Source organism: Carettochelys insculpta, chromosome 1 (genome assembly GCF_033958435.1).
Source record: "Carettochelys insculpta isolate YL-2023 chromosome 1, ASM3395843v1, whole genome shotgun sequence".
NCBI classification, from domain to species: domain Eukaryota; kingdom Metazoa; phylum Chordata; order Testudines; family Carettochelyidae; genus Carettochelys; species Carettochelys insculpta.
This window is the reverse complement of record NC_134137.1, coordinates 375,941,923-375,957,779: the sequence shown is the minus strand read 5'-3', so window position 1 is coordinate 375,957,779 and position 15,857 is coordinate 375,941,923. Positions and strand designations below refer to the sequence as shown.

The 15,857-nt window shown below is 52.9% G+C and overlaps 1 protein-coding gene across 1 annotated transcript; it reads right to left on the bottom strand.

The window, feature by feature from the left end:
• Nucleotides 1-7,939: 7,939 nt before the first annotated feature.
• On the bottom strand, nt 7,940-8,404 carry UCN3 (urocortin 3). Its single transcript, XM_074984193.1, has one exon. The coding sequence runs from the start codon at nt 8,399-8,401 to the stop codon at nt 7,940-7,942; it is 462 nt and encodes a 153-aa protein (XP_074840294.1). The 5' UTR covers nt 8,402-8,404.
• Between the last annotated feature and the right edge of the window lie 7,453 nt (nt 8,405-15,857).

The window sequence follows — 15,857 nt, the reverse complement described above, 5'->3', positions numbered from 1 at the left end:
TGTGACTAGCCAAGGAGTTCCTTCCATCCCTGGGCATGGTGAGCCTTCTGGGCCAGACTCGTGGCTGGTGTAAACTTGCACAGCTGAACTGAAGTCAATGGAGCTGTGCTGATTTACACCAGCTGAGGATCTAGCCCTCTTCTCTTGCCTTGGCCCTGTTGGCTCTGACTGTTTCATCGGAACATTTCCTTTCCGCAGAGACGACAGAAACACAGCCAGACGAAGGCAGTTTTCTGCCCGATCAGATGAATGCTCTCCTCCCATAGACGCTTTTCCCCACGTGATTTGTAGGAATTTCCCAGGGCTTCCTGCTGCTTGTGGGCTCTGAGCGAGGACCTCAGCCATTAGCACGGAGCTCACCGGAGACTGCTGTTGCTGGGCAGCTGGGAGCAGTGTCACCGGAGGTGCGTCAAGAATACACCACCACACGGAAGCAGGGGCAGCTGGTTTGGTGGTTTTTATTGGGATGATGTGTTCATGTTTGTGTCACCCACATACTTACTGGGATGTGGTTCGCTGTCCCATGTAGTGACCCTCCTAGACCACTTACAGAGAGCAACTGAGCCTCCACCATAAGGTTAGGTGCATCTGCAGAGGCTCCTGCACTGAGTGCTAGAAGTCCCAGGTTCTAGTCTGCTTCTTGGTGGTTAGGGTTGCACCCTGGCATAGAGGTCTGAGCACGTTGGTAGGAAGGGGGTTTGGCAAACAGCTCAAAGGACAGGCATGTTGTGAAATACCACATGGGAAAGATGATACAGGGGTTAGAGTGCTAACCTGGGACATAGGCAGACCTGCTCTGCCAAAGCCTTCCTGTGTGACCTGGGGCAAGTCACTTTGTCCCAGATTTGCAAAGGTCCAGTGAGCTCTCCTGGTCACACTTGGTGTTAAAAGCCTGAATGCTTTTGAGGGTCTGGGTTTTAGCCTCTTTGTGATTCACTTTCCCACTTGTATCATGGGCATAACAGGACTGCCCTACCTCCCACGGAATTTGTGAGGCTATGTATGGCTTGACAAGGTCCTGACTAGGATGGCTTAGTTGGGGCTGATCCTGCTTTAGGCAGGGGTCTGGACTAGATGAGTCCCTTCCAGCCCTATGATTCTATGATTAGAGATGCTGAGGTGTCCATCCAGATAAGAATCTAGGTGAAGTAAATGTTTAGAGGTCTATAAAAAGTCATATGCTCATCTGGAATCTCAGCGGGGCCCAAATCCTCAAGGCAGTTGAGGCACCTAACTCTCATGGATGACTATGGGAATTAGGAACCTAAGCACATTTGATCATCTGAGTCTTAGATTTCAGCTGAGGACTTGGCCCAAAGGTATAAGTACCAAGAAAGGTGGGTCTGAGGACTAACTGTAATAGAGATTAAAATGAGCAAAGGACACTTCTGGTTGTGTATCAGCCTTAACCCCTCCAACCCCTGGTTAGACCATGGAAGAGTCTCCCAAGGGGTCTGGTGACAAGGTCACAAAAGACGTTGAAGACCTGCATGGAGTAATCCTGCCAAGGCAGGCAGACATTAGCTGGTCTTTCCCATCTGTAATGCTAACACCTGTAGCGTTGTACTGCACAGCTGTCCTGCGATGGTACACATCAGGCTAAAATCTCCTCTCTGCTCTTCCAGTCTGGGGCTGTAGTAACTCGAACCACCAAGGGCGTCACTCCAGGTTTACCTAGGGGGAGAGGGCAGCACCTGTTTTGCTTGTTAGAATAATACTGCGACTGACTTTTCTTTCCTGTGAAGAGTGCAGATCCCTCACTTTGCCGTAGGAGCCTACTGGAGCTTATTGGACCCAATGAGCTACCTTTATTGGTGTCGCTGGTTTGAAGGCTTTGCGTTGGCTTGACAGTTTTGGAGGATTCATAAACCGCGAGGTCAGAAGGGACCATTTGACCTAGGGGACAAGTCTGGTTTCGTGTACAAGCAGATTGACCAGGGCTCCTTGCCCGCTTTGAATAAAGCCCACAGGGTTAGCATGGCTGTGAAGTCCTGCAAACAAGAGCAGCGTGTGTGGGAACTGGAGGATGCTGGACTGCAGGGTGCATGTGTGATTTTGATTACGGACAGCTAAGACTTTCATCCACAAGCCAAGTCTTTTTGTTTCTGGTTGGCAGTCAATAAAAATTAGGAGGGACAGCTCAATGGTTGGAGCATTGGCCTTCTACACCCAAGCTTGTGATTTCGCTCCTTGAGGGGGTATTCCAAGGGTCTGTAGCTGGTTAAATTAAAAAAAAAATCTGTCAGGGAGGGTGCTAAACCCTGCTGTGAAGGCAGGGGACTGGACTTGATGACCTCTTGAGATCCCTTCTAGTTCTAGTGTGTATTCTGAAGGAACATTGGTGATCCAGTCTCGGATGGGTAGCCGTGTTAGTCTGTATCTGTAAAAGCGATGCAATGCCCTGTGGCAACTAATAGATATTTTAGAGCGTAAGCTTTTGTGGGCAAAGACCTCATTCGTCAGATGCCCATGAAAGCTTATGCTCCTAATATCTCTTAGGCTGTAAAGTGCCACAGGACTTCTCGTTGTTTTTGCTGATGCTGGTGCAATGTGCTTGGTGTCCCTGTTGCATTCCTAGAAGTCTGCAGCAAAAGAACCATTACTCACGGCCATGAATGAATGCCTGTAAAGGGTTAAAGCCAGAAGGGATGGGTGTCTTGGTGGTGGGGGGGCAGCAGGGTAAGTCAATGGGAGAAAGAGAAAATCTTTTGAATTGAAAACAATGGCAGTCTGAGGTATCTTAGTCTGCGTGGCTGACACAGAGAAGACAGACACAAATGAGTGATCTTAAGCATGAAGCCAGTAAATATCCTGGCTGTCTCATAATCGGCACAAAGATATGTAAGTAGAAAGGAAATGTTTAGTTAGATGCGATCAGGTTATGCTTGTTTCGGAATTGGAGTGGGACTTCTCAGGCGGGTTGATGATTTTCCCCCGTACTCTTTAAATTCTAGGCTGAATCTCAGGGAAGTAATTCCCTGTGCTCTAATAATAGTAATTTTTAGTTGCTTTGATTACATCTAGCAACCAAGTATGCTGATTTACTTTCCTGATCTTTTTCCATCTTTTCATTTGGTTAATGAACTCCTTTTTTTAAAGGCAATGACTTGATTCCTGTAGCTTAGAGGAGTGTCTGTGTATAAGCCTGGACCAAAAAGACCAGCTGATTACAGCTCTTTGTTTCCAAGCTGTTGCCTAAGGAAAGGCTGGAGCTTGGGGTTACCCCATAGGGAGATAGTCAGGTATGTCCTCGTGGATTTTAAGGGGGTCTTTTTCACTTGGTGATGGTGGCAGCGTTACCCCCAGGGTCAGGGAATCAGAGACCGTGGGGAGATTTTTTAAGTAGAGCATAGAGAAGCAAAGTGTTTGTAAGGTTTCTCAGGGCCCCCACTTTTTGTACTTGGCTTGTCAGAGTGGGGAGTCAGTCCTGACACTCACCATAACTGTCAGCCACAACAGGGAGGTCCAGGAGTGACTGGTTGTGGTGCTCCCTTCCAAGTCTTGGAGGTGGCCCATGCAGGTCGCTGCAAGAAGGGCTTGCACTGCCTCTGCCTGGGCTGTAATTTCCTTTTGGGTAACGAAAATAATCCCCTTGCGTGGGGCTTTTTTCAGAGCAGAAGTTCTGGCTGGAAGGTTGGTCGGTTACTGCCAAAGACTAGACAGAGTGACAGTGGTTTCCTCCCAGGATGAAACAGGCACCGATTGGGACTGGACCATGACAAAGTGGCCACACTTGTATCCTCCAGTGGTTGGAAAGAGAAGAGCTTCCACAGATTGCAAAGACGTGAAGGCCCCACCCTCATGCCCAGGGCAGTCAACGGGAATCTTCCCTCTGGTTTTGGTGGGCACCAGGCCTACTGAGGGGGTATGTGGGGAAGGCAAAGGGGGCAAATGCCCCAGTGTCTGGTGATTTAAAAGAGATCGGGGCTCCCGGCCACTGCTGCCGCTGCTACTGTTACAGCAGTGGTGGCCGGTGGCCCATTAAATCGCTATTGGCGCCCTGCGTGGGGTGCTCCAAGCAGCAATGAGGACTGGGGTGGAGGGGAACATAGCACAGCACAGTCCAGGCAGCGCTGAGGGGTGGCTGCTCTGGCTACACCCCTTCCACCCCAGGCTCCACCCCTTCCAGAAGCATGGAGCTGCTCCTCACCTTGCGCAGGGGCCTAGCAATTCTGTCCCACCCCACTCCCCTTTGGTGGGCACTGATCAGGCCCTAACACAATGGCACTGGACAGTTACAGGATGGGTTTGCTTAGATCTGTGCAATCATGTGATGGTCACGTGTGCAGTAACGGACCACTAAGGACCTCACTGAAAGTGTGATGGTTCCTATGTTCATTCTTGAAGCTTCCATTGCTCTGTAGGGCAGAGTTAAGGTGAAAGCTGACCCTGGATGGGCCATTACATCATGGGTAAACAGGACACATGGGTTAGGGTGAGTGAAGCGTGGATGGTTCATGCTTTTGCAATCTTGCGAAACAGGCTCTGCTGAAACACACACATCTCCCTGCAAAGTCATTCTTAAGTGAAGATCGCATTGCATGCTTTCGAATCAGCTGGTTAGCTAAAGTCTTTATCAGCAGATCAGGAGTCAGCCTGGCATTTAGCACCCACCTAACTGGCTGGCAGCGCTTTGATTTCACTTGCGGAAATGCAGAGAAATGACCCCGCCGCATCCCCAAGGGACTGCTGTAAGTCAGCGGTCTCCTTTCAGGTGCCACAGCTGAAGTAGTGTGAATTGGCTGTGAGCTCTCTGTTGGGTGAGAGCCAAATACTGTTATCTGCTACTGGAGCTACTCCATTAGCTCAAGTGATAGGCACCCGTGTATTTGCAGAGAAATTCAGGGCTCATTGAAGTCAACAAGAGACTTTCCATGTAATCCAATGGGCTTTGCGGCTGGTCTCCCTGGGTGATGGAGGGTCCAAGTTCAATAGCTGATGACAATCAACATTCGGCATCATTGCAAAGCAGCCAAACTCCTGCAGCACGCGAGGATCTGCCTCCCACTGGGCTGCAGAATTCCCATCTTTGGCACGACCCTGGAAGCGGCTCCTAGGAATTCTGTAGCAAATCCTGGAGTTGCCAGATCCTACCTGGGCAAAACCCTTGCTGAGTTAGCATCTGTTTGCTTCGTCACGCGCCTCTGAAGAACCAGTGTGCCTTTGAGCATCCTCCTGGGAGACACAGCCCACTGCTCTCCCTTAGCGCATGCAGTTGGCTTGAGTTTCAGGAACCCAAAAGCTGAGGGGGTGGGGCTAGTCCCAGCTCCTCAAGGTGTGTCATCTCTAGGCAACGCAGGCCCCGCTAACTCACAGCATGTGGTGTGGATGGTGGTGTCCGAGGGCTGGAGGCTGGACATCAGCTGAGGGGTGCCTTGATTTGCATGCATTGAATGGGGACCTCCTTTCAATCTTTCGTAGAATCACAGAGCTGGAAGGGACCTCAAGAGATCATCGAGTCCAGCGCCCTGCTCCAAGCAGGTTCAATCCCAACTAAGTCATCCCAGCCAGGACTGTGTCAAGCAGGGACTTAAAAACCACCATCTCTCTAGGCAACACATTCCAGTGCTTCATCACCCTCCTGGGGAAGTAGTTTTTCCTAATATCCAACCTACACCTCTCCCTCTGTAACTTCAGCCCATTGCTCCTTGTTCTCTTTGCTCTGCAGCTGGCTGCAGTGACCTGCTGTTGGCTGTTTGAGGGAAGGTGTGGGGCGGATTTGATTGGGGGTATCAGGCGGGGGAGTGTGAAAAGTAGTGAGGTGAGCACATAAGAGTTGCTCCTCAGTTCTCTGCTGCTTTATATTTTGGCGTGAATGTAGTAGTGGCGTAGCTACCTGAATACAGCTGGGCTCTTGTTCCCTGGCTTGTGGCCGTTGCCCGGCAGAGGTCTAGGAACCTGCTGGTCTGGCAGGAGAGGGGCGTGTGCGTTAGATCTCGACATAAACACCCGCTTTCATAAATTCTGGGGCGTGTTCAGGCCCCGGCTCTGTCCTAGGCCCCACCCCCACTCCACGCCAGCTGCTCGCGCCGTCCTCTGCCCCCCAAGCCTGTTGAACACTGTGCAATAGCTACTCGCAGTGGGCGGGATGGGGCGGGGGGCACAGATCGGGGGCGGGGGCCACTGGCGGTTAGGAGGCACTACTGGGGAAGGGGGAGCAAAGCCCTGGTGCCCGGCAGGTGGGCAGTGGGTGCGACAGTCAATTGCAGCGCAGGGCCCAAGGTGACCACCCTGAGGGGGAACTGAGGGGGGGTGTCCATGAGTGCCAAGCACCCATCAATTCCCCCCTGTGGTGCTGCAGACCTCCAGCATCCCTGGACCCACAGGTCTCGGTCCCCACAGATGGATGCCTGCAAGGGATGCCAGGGAGATTATTCACTTCCCCTGAGCTGCTCTGTGCCCGTGCGACATTGCAGACCAAGGTGGGTCCCCAAGGGGTGTCCTTTGAGAGCTGTTTCACCAGAGAACCCGCTGCCTCCCATCCTTTGGCTCCCACCATGGTAAGCCACGGTCTAGCTGGCCAGGAGGGGGACTGGGTCTCATCATGGAGGTGGTGGTACCAAGGAGACCCTCCGTCCGCTGAGAACCCCTCAAACTCACCTCCCATAGGCCTCTGACCCCCTGCTGGAAGGTAGCACCTTGCGGGCATCTTTTTCCACCTGGGCAGGAAAGGCTGCACTGGGGTCTCCTGCCTGGTCGTGTTCTGGGGAGCTGTGTGTGGTTCATTGTCCCCTGGAGTGACACCTAGACCACTTCGCAGAGGAAGACTGAGTGTCCTCTCCAGCCTTAGCTGAGAACCTGCAGCCTTTTCGCTCCAACCTTAGAGGTTCCTGCTCAAGGCTCCAGAGCTCCCAGGAGCCTGCGGGCGGTTCGGTGTGTGTTCTATCAAAGCAGGCCATTTGGAGGGCGGCTCGTCATGGGGCCACTGTCCCCTTCTGTGACAGCTTCACACTTTCTGGGGGTGTCTATGTGGGACTCAGACCAGCTGATTCATGTTAGGGAACCAGACGCTTTTTAACCCGTGCCCACGCTACGGCTGTGCTGTCCACACTGGAGCGCCCAGACCCAAGTCAAAGTCAAAGTCACTCTATCCCAGGATCCTCAGCACCCACCCCAAAATGGGGCTGCTCGAGCCTTTGGAATGTGGGGCACTGCGGGAAAACTTACCTGCCCACCCCCAGGAGGCAGCTGTCTTTGCAAAAGGGGTCGTGGGTTTGTCATTCACTGCTCTCTGCACGCCAGCGGGGGATCAGACGACGATGGGTCACCGCTGAACTGCTGCTATTGGCAAATGGAGGCATTGTGGATGCTTGGGAGAGGACTAAGGAAGTTGCCCCAGGGAATTGTGGGATACTTTGGGCTGCATCCCAAAACCCACATCAGGCAGGTCCAGGCCCCAACCCTAGGTCCCAGCTTAGCTCAAGCTTGGTCCCTCCAGCCCTGCAGGGTCTTGGGCCCTTGGGTCTGAGCCCTGGGTTAGTGTAATTGCTGTGTAGGTGGAAGAGGGTCGGCACAAGCCTGGGCTTACTTGGCACATAGACATGCTCCTTTCTAGGCCCTGTCGATCTTTATTTGCCCAGCTAGGCCTGACGGTGAGGAGAGGACAGAACTGGAAATTCAGGAGATTGTTGTTTGAATAGGGGCCCGAGTTATGGGACGCCAAACACCCCCTGGTCTGACACCCCCCTAGCATGGAGCCGGAGGGAAGCGGCAGGGCTGTGAGCGGGGTGAGCTGAGCGCAAGAAAGAGAGAGTGAGACCTGAACGTTATGCAGCTTTAAGGATCAAAAATAGACAGCAGTTATGTACAGTTCCCTTTGGGTAGCCCCAGGAGGCATGGGCTGATGACTCCGATGACCACCACCCTCCCTGGCTCGCCCAGCCCTACCTCCCTCCCCTGCCACATGTTCGCCTCCCACACCCCCGCCCCACTGCCTCCTTCACTTCCGCCGCCCGATCTGAGCCATCAAGTGGGCGTTGGCGGCGGCCTTGGCCCTCAAGTTCTTGGCCTTGGCGATGTCGAAGAGGATGTTCATGATATTGGTGGGCACGTCGAGGGAGAGGGTGAACTTGGTGCGCCGGTCGCTCTTGGTCCGGTTCTGCTGCATCTTCCCCTTGAGCGGCACCGGAGGGAGGGATTTGTAATGGGCCTCCCCTGGGAACGTCCTTTTCTCCTTTTCCTCCTCCACTTCTTCCTCCTGCAGTGAGGGGGCGTCCTTGCTGGGCAGGTCATTGAAATTCCTCTTGTCCAGGAGGGAGTTCTCCAGGTGACTCTTCTCGGCCTCTGAGAGGGCAGCGTTGATGCAGTTGAAGAGGGAATCGGATTTGTTCAGCTTGAAGGACAGGCCCGTCCTCGCGGCACACAAGATCAGGAACAGCAGCATGAGTCTGGTGGGAGACATGGTTCCCCCCTGAGGCTCCAGAGAGGGAGAGAAAGCAGGGAAGGTAGAAACATAGGTGAGTGTCATTAGTATTAATCACAGTGTGTAATCAGAGCAGCCCAGTCCAGTTCATATGGGGTGGGAATGCGGATTGCCAGATCCTGGGGGAAGTATCTGGTGGATAGAGCAGGGGCCAGGGAGTCAGGACTCCTGGCTTCTAGTCCTACAGCTAGGAGGAAGTGATGGCTAGTGGTTGCAGAAGGGGCTGGGCATCAGGAAGCCTGCTTGTGTTCCCACACCTATGAGGCAGTGAGGTGTAGTGGTTAGGGCAGGGGTGGCCCACACCCATGGTTTCCCTCTGTAATTTTGGTTGAGTGGCTAAGACCCACATTTAGAAAAGTGGCCTCTAATTTACATGCTGAACTGAACCTACAGACTAATCACACCTTGGCCGTCACTGAAATGCAGCTGCCTCTGGAGAGGCAGGCAAAACCCTGCCGTAACAGCTCCAGCAGTATTGCTTGCCATTGTCAGAGCCTTACAGTCATCTCTCAACCCACCTCCACGTGGGCCCAGGGGCTCGTTAGGAGTTCCCTGAATTCACCGTCAGAGGCCCCCTCATCCCCCATCCTCCACAACTCAAAGGGTTCACCCACGAACGCTCATGGCCTCATACGTGTGTTAGTTTCCAAGGTGCCCCAGGACTGCTTGTTTTGGTGGAAGTTACAGACTACCCCAGTTGCACCTCTGAGACAGGTTCAACGGCACTGCCAGGTGAGCTGAGCCCTGATCAGCACCTAACACAAGGGCTAACAGTAGTTTCCACGACAATAGCAAACCCCATGTGGAATTTGTAACCCATCTGCTGCAGCCCTAAGACTGACTATAAATCACAGTGAACCTCCAGCAATGGGTCACCCTGTTGGAGCATTGTCAGCAGACGGAGGGAAGGTGTTATTCCCCTCTGTTTGGCCCTGGCGAGGCCACAGCTAGAGTATTGTATCCAGTTTTGGGCCCCCGTTACAGAAAGGATGAGGATGAACTGAGGAGAGTCCAGGGGAGGGCAACAAAAATTATTAGGGGGCTGTGGTACATGGCTTATGAGGAGAGGCTGAGGGATCTGTGTTTTAGTCTACAGAAGAGAAGAGTGAGGGAGGATTTGATAGCAGCCTTCAACTACCTGAAGGGGAGTTACAAAGAAGATGGCAAGAGTCCATTTTCGGTGATGACAGATGACAGAATGAGGAACAACGGTCTCAAGTTGTAGTGGGAGAGGTCTGGGTTGGATATTAGGAAAAACTGTTTCACCAGGAGGGCAGTGAAGCTCTGGAATGCGTTGCCAAAAGAGGTGGTAGAATTGCCATCCCTAGACGTCTTTAAGTCCCAGCTTGACAAAGCCCTGGCTGGGATGACTTAGTTGGGGTTGGTCCTGCTTTGAGCAGGGGTTGGACTAGGTGACCTCCTGAGGTCTCCTCCTGACTAATCTTCCCTGCTTCTACAAGTCTGTTGCCAACCCTGACACATCAAAACTCAGCAATCAGGGCCCATTGGAATCACAAAATTGTCTTAAAAACCATGAGATTTCAAACAAAATGTTAACCTCGGCTTTGTTTTCTTTGCCTGCCAATGTCTGAGCCTCTGGGGAACCCTGGGCCATGAGCTTTTCTTCTCAGCCACAGGGGCTAGAAATGCCTCTTTTAAAACCATGAAAATGGAGAGGCTCGAAGCATCCCAGCTCTGGGTGCTTGGGGACGTGAGTGAGATGCACGATAAAATGGCAGGAGTTGGCAGCGCTGACCGTGGGAGGCCCATTGATTTCGGTGGGCTTGGAATCAGGCCTGTTTATTATCACTAAGGTGAGAAAATTGTGAAGCGTGGACAGAGGGCAGCTAGCTTATTTCAGACACAAGTTATTGGACTCTGTTTGGCCTTAACCTCTAAATCCGTGATGTGCTCGGCTTGAATCTCTGTCTGGTGTGCCACCGTCCAGCAGCTGCAGCTCCAGGGAAGGTCTAAGCGATTGTGGCCTTCCAGTTCAACTCAGTTTAGAAGTGATCAAGGTACACCAGCAAACCCCTAATGTAGGCCCGGAGGGCATGTCACACAGGGCGTACCCCACAAACCTCAGTCCTGCCTTGCCATGCAATCTTATTGTCGCTGTCCATCAGCCGATGGAGTTTCCCATTGTAAGTGAAGACAAAAAGCCAAAATTTGGGGGAAACAAAATTCTGCCAAATGTTCATGGGGGGGCCAGTGGAAATGTTTGTTCCCCTCTCTCTGGCTGTCTAGAATGTGCAGGTCCTGGGCCATGCTCCACCACCCACCCCCACCTCCTTTGCTCCAGGAGCTATCTTCCCTCAGCTGTGCATTTGAAATCGTTCCATCCTCTCCCCCATTAAATCCTAAAGCAAACTGCAAAATAAAAGCTGTTTCCAGACAAACGAGCAAAACTTTCAGCACCGAAGAGGGGCATTTTGACTTAAAACACTTATTTTTCATGAAACGCTATTATCACAGACGTCAAAGTGATCTCATGACCAAACGCTGTTTTCTGGTGGTTTACTGTTGGGATCAGCTCCCTTCCTGAGTGGCTGTTCCTCTGTGGAGAGGTACATTACAAATGGCCTGGGGACCTGGAGACCTGGGGGCAGAGTGGGTACTTCTAAACTGCAGCAAGGAACCTGTGGCACCGAGTCACAGAGCCAGAGTCAACTGACTCAGCTTTGCGGGCTTCAGGTTGAGGTAGGGTGTCCTGTAAGTGGAATACTTGGACGGCCGCCCAGGAGCGAGTCAAATGCTGCCCAGCTGATTAGCAGAGTGTCCTCTGCCTCCCACATCCAGCAGCCGGTGTTTCTATTGGGGGTGCACATGTGCCCCTGCCTCAGTGCGTGTAACAAAGTTTATTCCGCAAATGGATGGAAAACTATAGAGGGAACATTGTGGCAAAAACTTGCTTTGTGGAGGTCCAGGCTTGGGCTGGAGACAGAGCTGTGAGACCCATCTCCCCAGGGGGGTCAGAATGTCTATAATTCAGTTTGATAGCCTTATAGTCCAAGCCCAGAGCTGCTAACCCAGGCCAGCCACAGCCATGTGGTGAGTGCTTGCTGCAATGTAGACATACCCTGTGTTTTCAAGTGCATGCACACTGCTTTGTGACCCTGACTTACTGCGTCTGAGTTCTCCAGCCAGGCTAACAAGCCCACCGCGTACGGTACAGACCTTCTGGTTCAGTTCGTTGGCTTAATGCCTGGAGTAAGATTCTCAGATTCACACCTCCTGTGTCTCAGTCTGTGCTTGGGAGCCTAGGCACTCACAGAGCTTAAGGGCGGGAGGGACCATAAAGATGGTCTCCTCTGACCTCCTGCATGGCCCCGGCCACAGAACTGCTCCCACTTGCCCCTACCTTGAGCTCCAATATCGATGGGATGAGGCCTGGGACATGGTCACGATCGGTCTGCCCCAGCAAACAAGTGTGCCCTGGTGTGAGGCTGTGAAAAACCTGCTTCATTTTGACTGTGCTGCACATTCTGTCTGGCTAAGAGGGATTTCTCCTCCCCTGGATGGCCTTTCCTCCGAGGCACCATGCATCCCTCCAAGCCGAGGGGAACTCCCACTGCTCAGCCCTGTCTCTCTTGAGCCAGCAAATGACCCATTCATGGCAGGCAGGAAACCTGCTGCAGTGGAGAGACAGAGGGGTACCAGCCAGCCTGACACTCATTTTGACTTTGTTCACAGACCTCGTTTGTCTGGGGGTACCCCAGGGAAACCTGTGGCTTGAAGGATGCCCCTTCTCCCACTCATGTGTAACCCCAACAGACCTGGCTTGCCAGTAGACCCTATGCTTGCAGGTTCTATCCCTGGTGCTGGCAACCCAGGTCTCTTTGTGTCACCCATGGATTCCAGTTATTTTTCTAGCTGGCCTGGAACTCACGAGACCTGGCTTCTAGTGCTCATTTTGCCACCAGGCCAACTTTGGGCATATTGCTGTCCCGCTCTGTGCCTCAGTTTCCGTGTCTGTAAAAGGGGTGCGGTGTGATGATATTGCCCTCTTCTGCGAAAAGCTTTCAGATATGCTGCTGAGAAGTGCTCCATAAGAGGCTGGGTTTGTTATTGATAATGGAAATCCCAGTGATGGAGCCGGTTGAAATCAGATGGAGAAATACGCCCCAGGGAACAGGCCTACTTTGGCAAAAGAAGATGCGGAGGGCTGGAGGGTTGGCATGGCTAATACCATGGCCTCCTAGACATTGTTGCGGTGGCAAAACCTTGTCCAGCTGTGGATGCTCAAAAGGCCAGGGTGGTCACTAGAATGAAACCCGCACTGACCTCTGCTTTGCGGTGTAAAGGAGACGATTGTGTTACCTGATCACGCTGCAATTACAACACGCTAGGTCAAGCTACAGTCATCCCAGGGTCCCTTAATGGCTTGGCTTGGGTTGCGGTGTACGAAAGGACCATTGTAACCAGCAGGGCCAATCGCTTACATTGGCCCCAGGGCAAGCTGGGCCTGAGGAGCTGCACAGAAACTGAGGGGGAAACACCCCTTGATGTGTGCCACCCACAATCCCCCTGCTTCCCTCACTCCAACGCCGCACCTTGAAACCTGCGAAGGCCCCCACGCTGCACAAGATCCTAAGGTTGGCAGGAGACGGATGCCCATCTTGGGAGGTATCTGCGAATGCTCCTTCTGCACAGACGTTAGGGAGTCAGTGAGTGGGAGAGAAAATCTCATCCCCTGCTCCTCCATTTCCAAGCCCACTGCTCCCTCCTGTCCCTCAGTAGGACAATTAAAAAAGTGAAGGATGTTCCCATGCAAAAAAACAAAAAAGAAGTTCTGGCAAGGATTTTAAAGAGGGAAGCCTGTCTTGGGGGGATGAGCCTGCTCCACCTTTCTTGTACATTAGTGTTAATAAACTAAAGTAAGTACCACTGGAATTTCAACGCTGCGGTTTCACTTCCATAACAAGCCACAGCCACACTTACAAAATACCCTTAACCTTAACTCTGCCCCCATTTTGCTGCGAGGCTGTACTAGTTAGGTTTAGCAAGATTGTGTAACCTGCTAATGCTAGCCACTGGTACAGAATGGGTAGCGTTGTCAGCTCAAAATGTTTTTACAGAACACATTCCCCTGATATGTGGGGGGCAGGAAATGTCTGGGCAGGGAACCTGAGAAGGGCATTTTTAAGGATGCTCATTTCAGCTCAATGGCTGCGGCAGTATTTTCCCTGCTCTTCCCGATGATCAACTGGCGTAGTGCGATGTTTCTCCTCTCATGTGGCTTGGCAGCTGTTTGCATCACAGCAGAAATAAGGCTGTGGTTGTTATTTGACAGTAAACTCAGAGGCAGGTGGCAGGAATGTTAGCTCAATTCGGAACTCCCTAGGTTTTCACATTTTCACTGGGGCCGTCGCTGGAATGTGCTCAGAAGGGAAGACGTGTCCACAACCTCGATACAGGTCTGCAGCTGTCTCCTCCCCTGGACCCAGGGTTTAGCGGGGCACTAGCTCGTGTTGGTGTAGTGCTTTGCAAAGCACCATGGGAGTGCTGCGGGTATTGATTGTCCGCTAAGAGCTCCTTGGGATGGAGCCCTGCATTGCACCTTGGTCTCTCCTGGTCTCCTGAGTCTATGGCGCAGAATTTGGCCTGCTGAGGATGGAAATGATTGATCTGAATTAAGGTAACTGAGATCGGGGCAGGCGCAGGTGGATGAAAGGTGGCAGCCAGTGACAGGAGCGCCTACTAGGGGACTAATGCTCCTTCTGGCCTTAAACTCCATAAAACCAGGCACCCAGGATGGTGCTGGGTTGGTAGGTCTTTGAAGACCTCTTCGTCGCTCCAGGTAGCACAGCCCTGCCCTGGCATTGGCTCTGGGAAAGTCACGCAGGACCACAGTGTCTCTGAACAGGTCCATACTCTGCAGCTGGACTGTGACCAGAGGAGAGGCTGGAGTCAGCTCCTACAAGGGCCACTTTCCGCTGAGATCAGGTCAGGATGGCTCCCAGGGGCTGGGCAAAAAGGAGGCGCCTGTCTGGCTCTGGAAGACAGTGAGGTACCTGCTGACTCTCGCTTAGGGTTGAGAGCCTGTCTGGCCTGCTGGCCAAGGAGCCCTGTCATGGTTGGGGCCGTGGGACGATGTGCTGCCCTTGGTGAGTGGTTCCCACCTCCACCTACTGTCAAAGCACGAGGGCTTTCTCCTGCACTGCTGCCAGCCTCTGCCTGCCCTGGGGCTGGGCAAGCCTGTGCTGATGGTTGGTGCTGAGGCCTCAGGGCTTGAATCGCTCTAGGGCAGGGCTGTGGCACCCAAGCCGCATTGCATGAAGCACAGGTAGGGGCGTGGCGCCTTGGCAGGGCAATGTGTGTGTGCTTGGCCTGGCTCCAGCTGGGGTGATTGGCCCACTTGATATGGGGGCCCCTGGACCCGATCCTGTGAGACATTCAGCACCCTGGCCCCCCATTGATACTTAAGGCAGGGGGGAGTGCCCTGGAGTGGCTCAGCAGCTTTTAAAATCAGGGCTATAACTCTGCCACTCAGTAAGACCAGGCTGATAACCTCCACCCCAGCCCCCAATCTGAGATGTGGATTCCTGAGCTGGCATTTCACTCCCCCGCAGTGGGAGCCGGGATATCCCTCACAGGGACTCCAACCTCCTGCCAGAGGGACAGGGCCCCGGGGGTTACTTGGTGAGCGTAACCTTCCCGGTTCCCTCTTGGCTGAAGCCCCTGGCCCTCACGCGGCTGCCCCGGAGCCACCGGTTGCACCAATAAATCTGGCTGCATGAGATGGAGTTTTCATAGGTTTTAAACCACGCGCCCGACAGGGTTCATCACACAGCTGCCTGTGTTTGTCTCAATACATCCCTGCAAATCCAGACTGAACCTCTCTCATCCGGCAGCACCGGTAATCCGGCATGATTCCAGTGAGCGGGATCACCGCAACATGGGTGTGGCCAAGTTTCCCGTGGTCCCATAAAGTTTATTTCCAGCCCCGGCTCTCAGTGTCCTGGGCTGGTATTTAGCTCTAGTTTATCCCTACATGTCTTTGAAGAGCCCGTTGGAAGTGTGGATAATGTGTAAGACGATATGGACTGTCCGTGGGCTGGCAAATTTTCTGCTTCGGCACCAGTCGGGTCCCAGACTAGAAAGGTTCGATCCCCCACCCCCACACACTGCATAACTTTTCCCTATACATGCATGGGCCCAGCTCCTCAGTGGTAGAAATCTGTGTTGCTCTACCGTGAATCCCCCTCTGTTGAAGGTCTGTCCCCATGTGCCCCTCCAGTATTGGCTGCAGGGATGATATTCCCCTAATGAGTGTGAGAATCTATCGGATGAGTTGCATCTCTGAGAGCCCTGCACAGCTAACTAGCAAATGTTCATCACGCTTTTTATACCATCCTCTGACATGGAACGTCTGGCCCTACGTGAGCCTGGGACCGGGTGAGCTTGTACTGTCTCTAAAACCTCTCTGGGGACT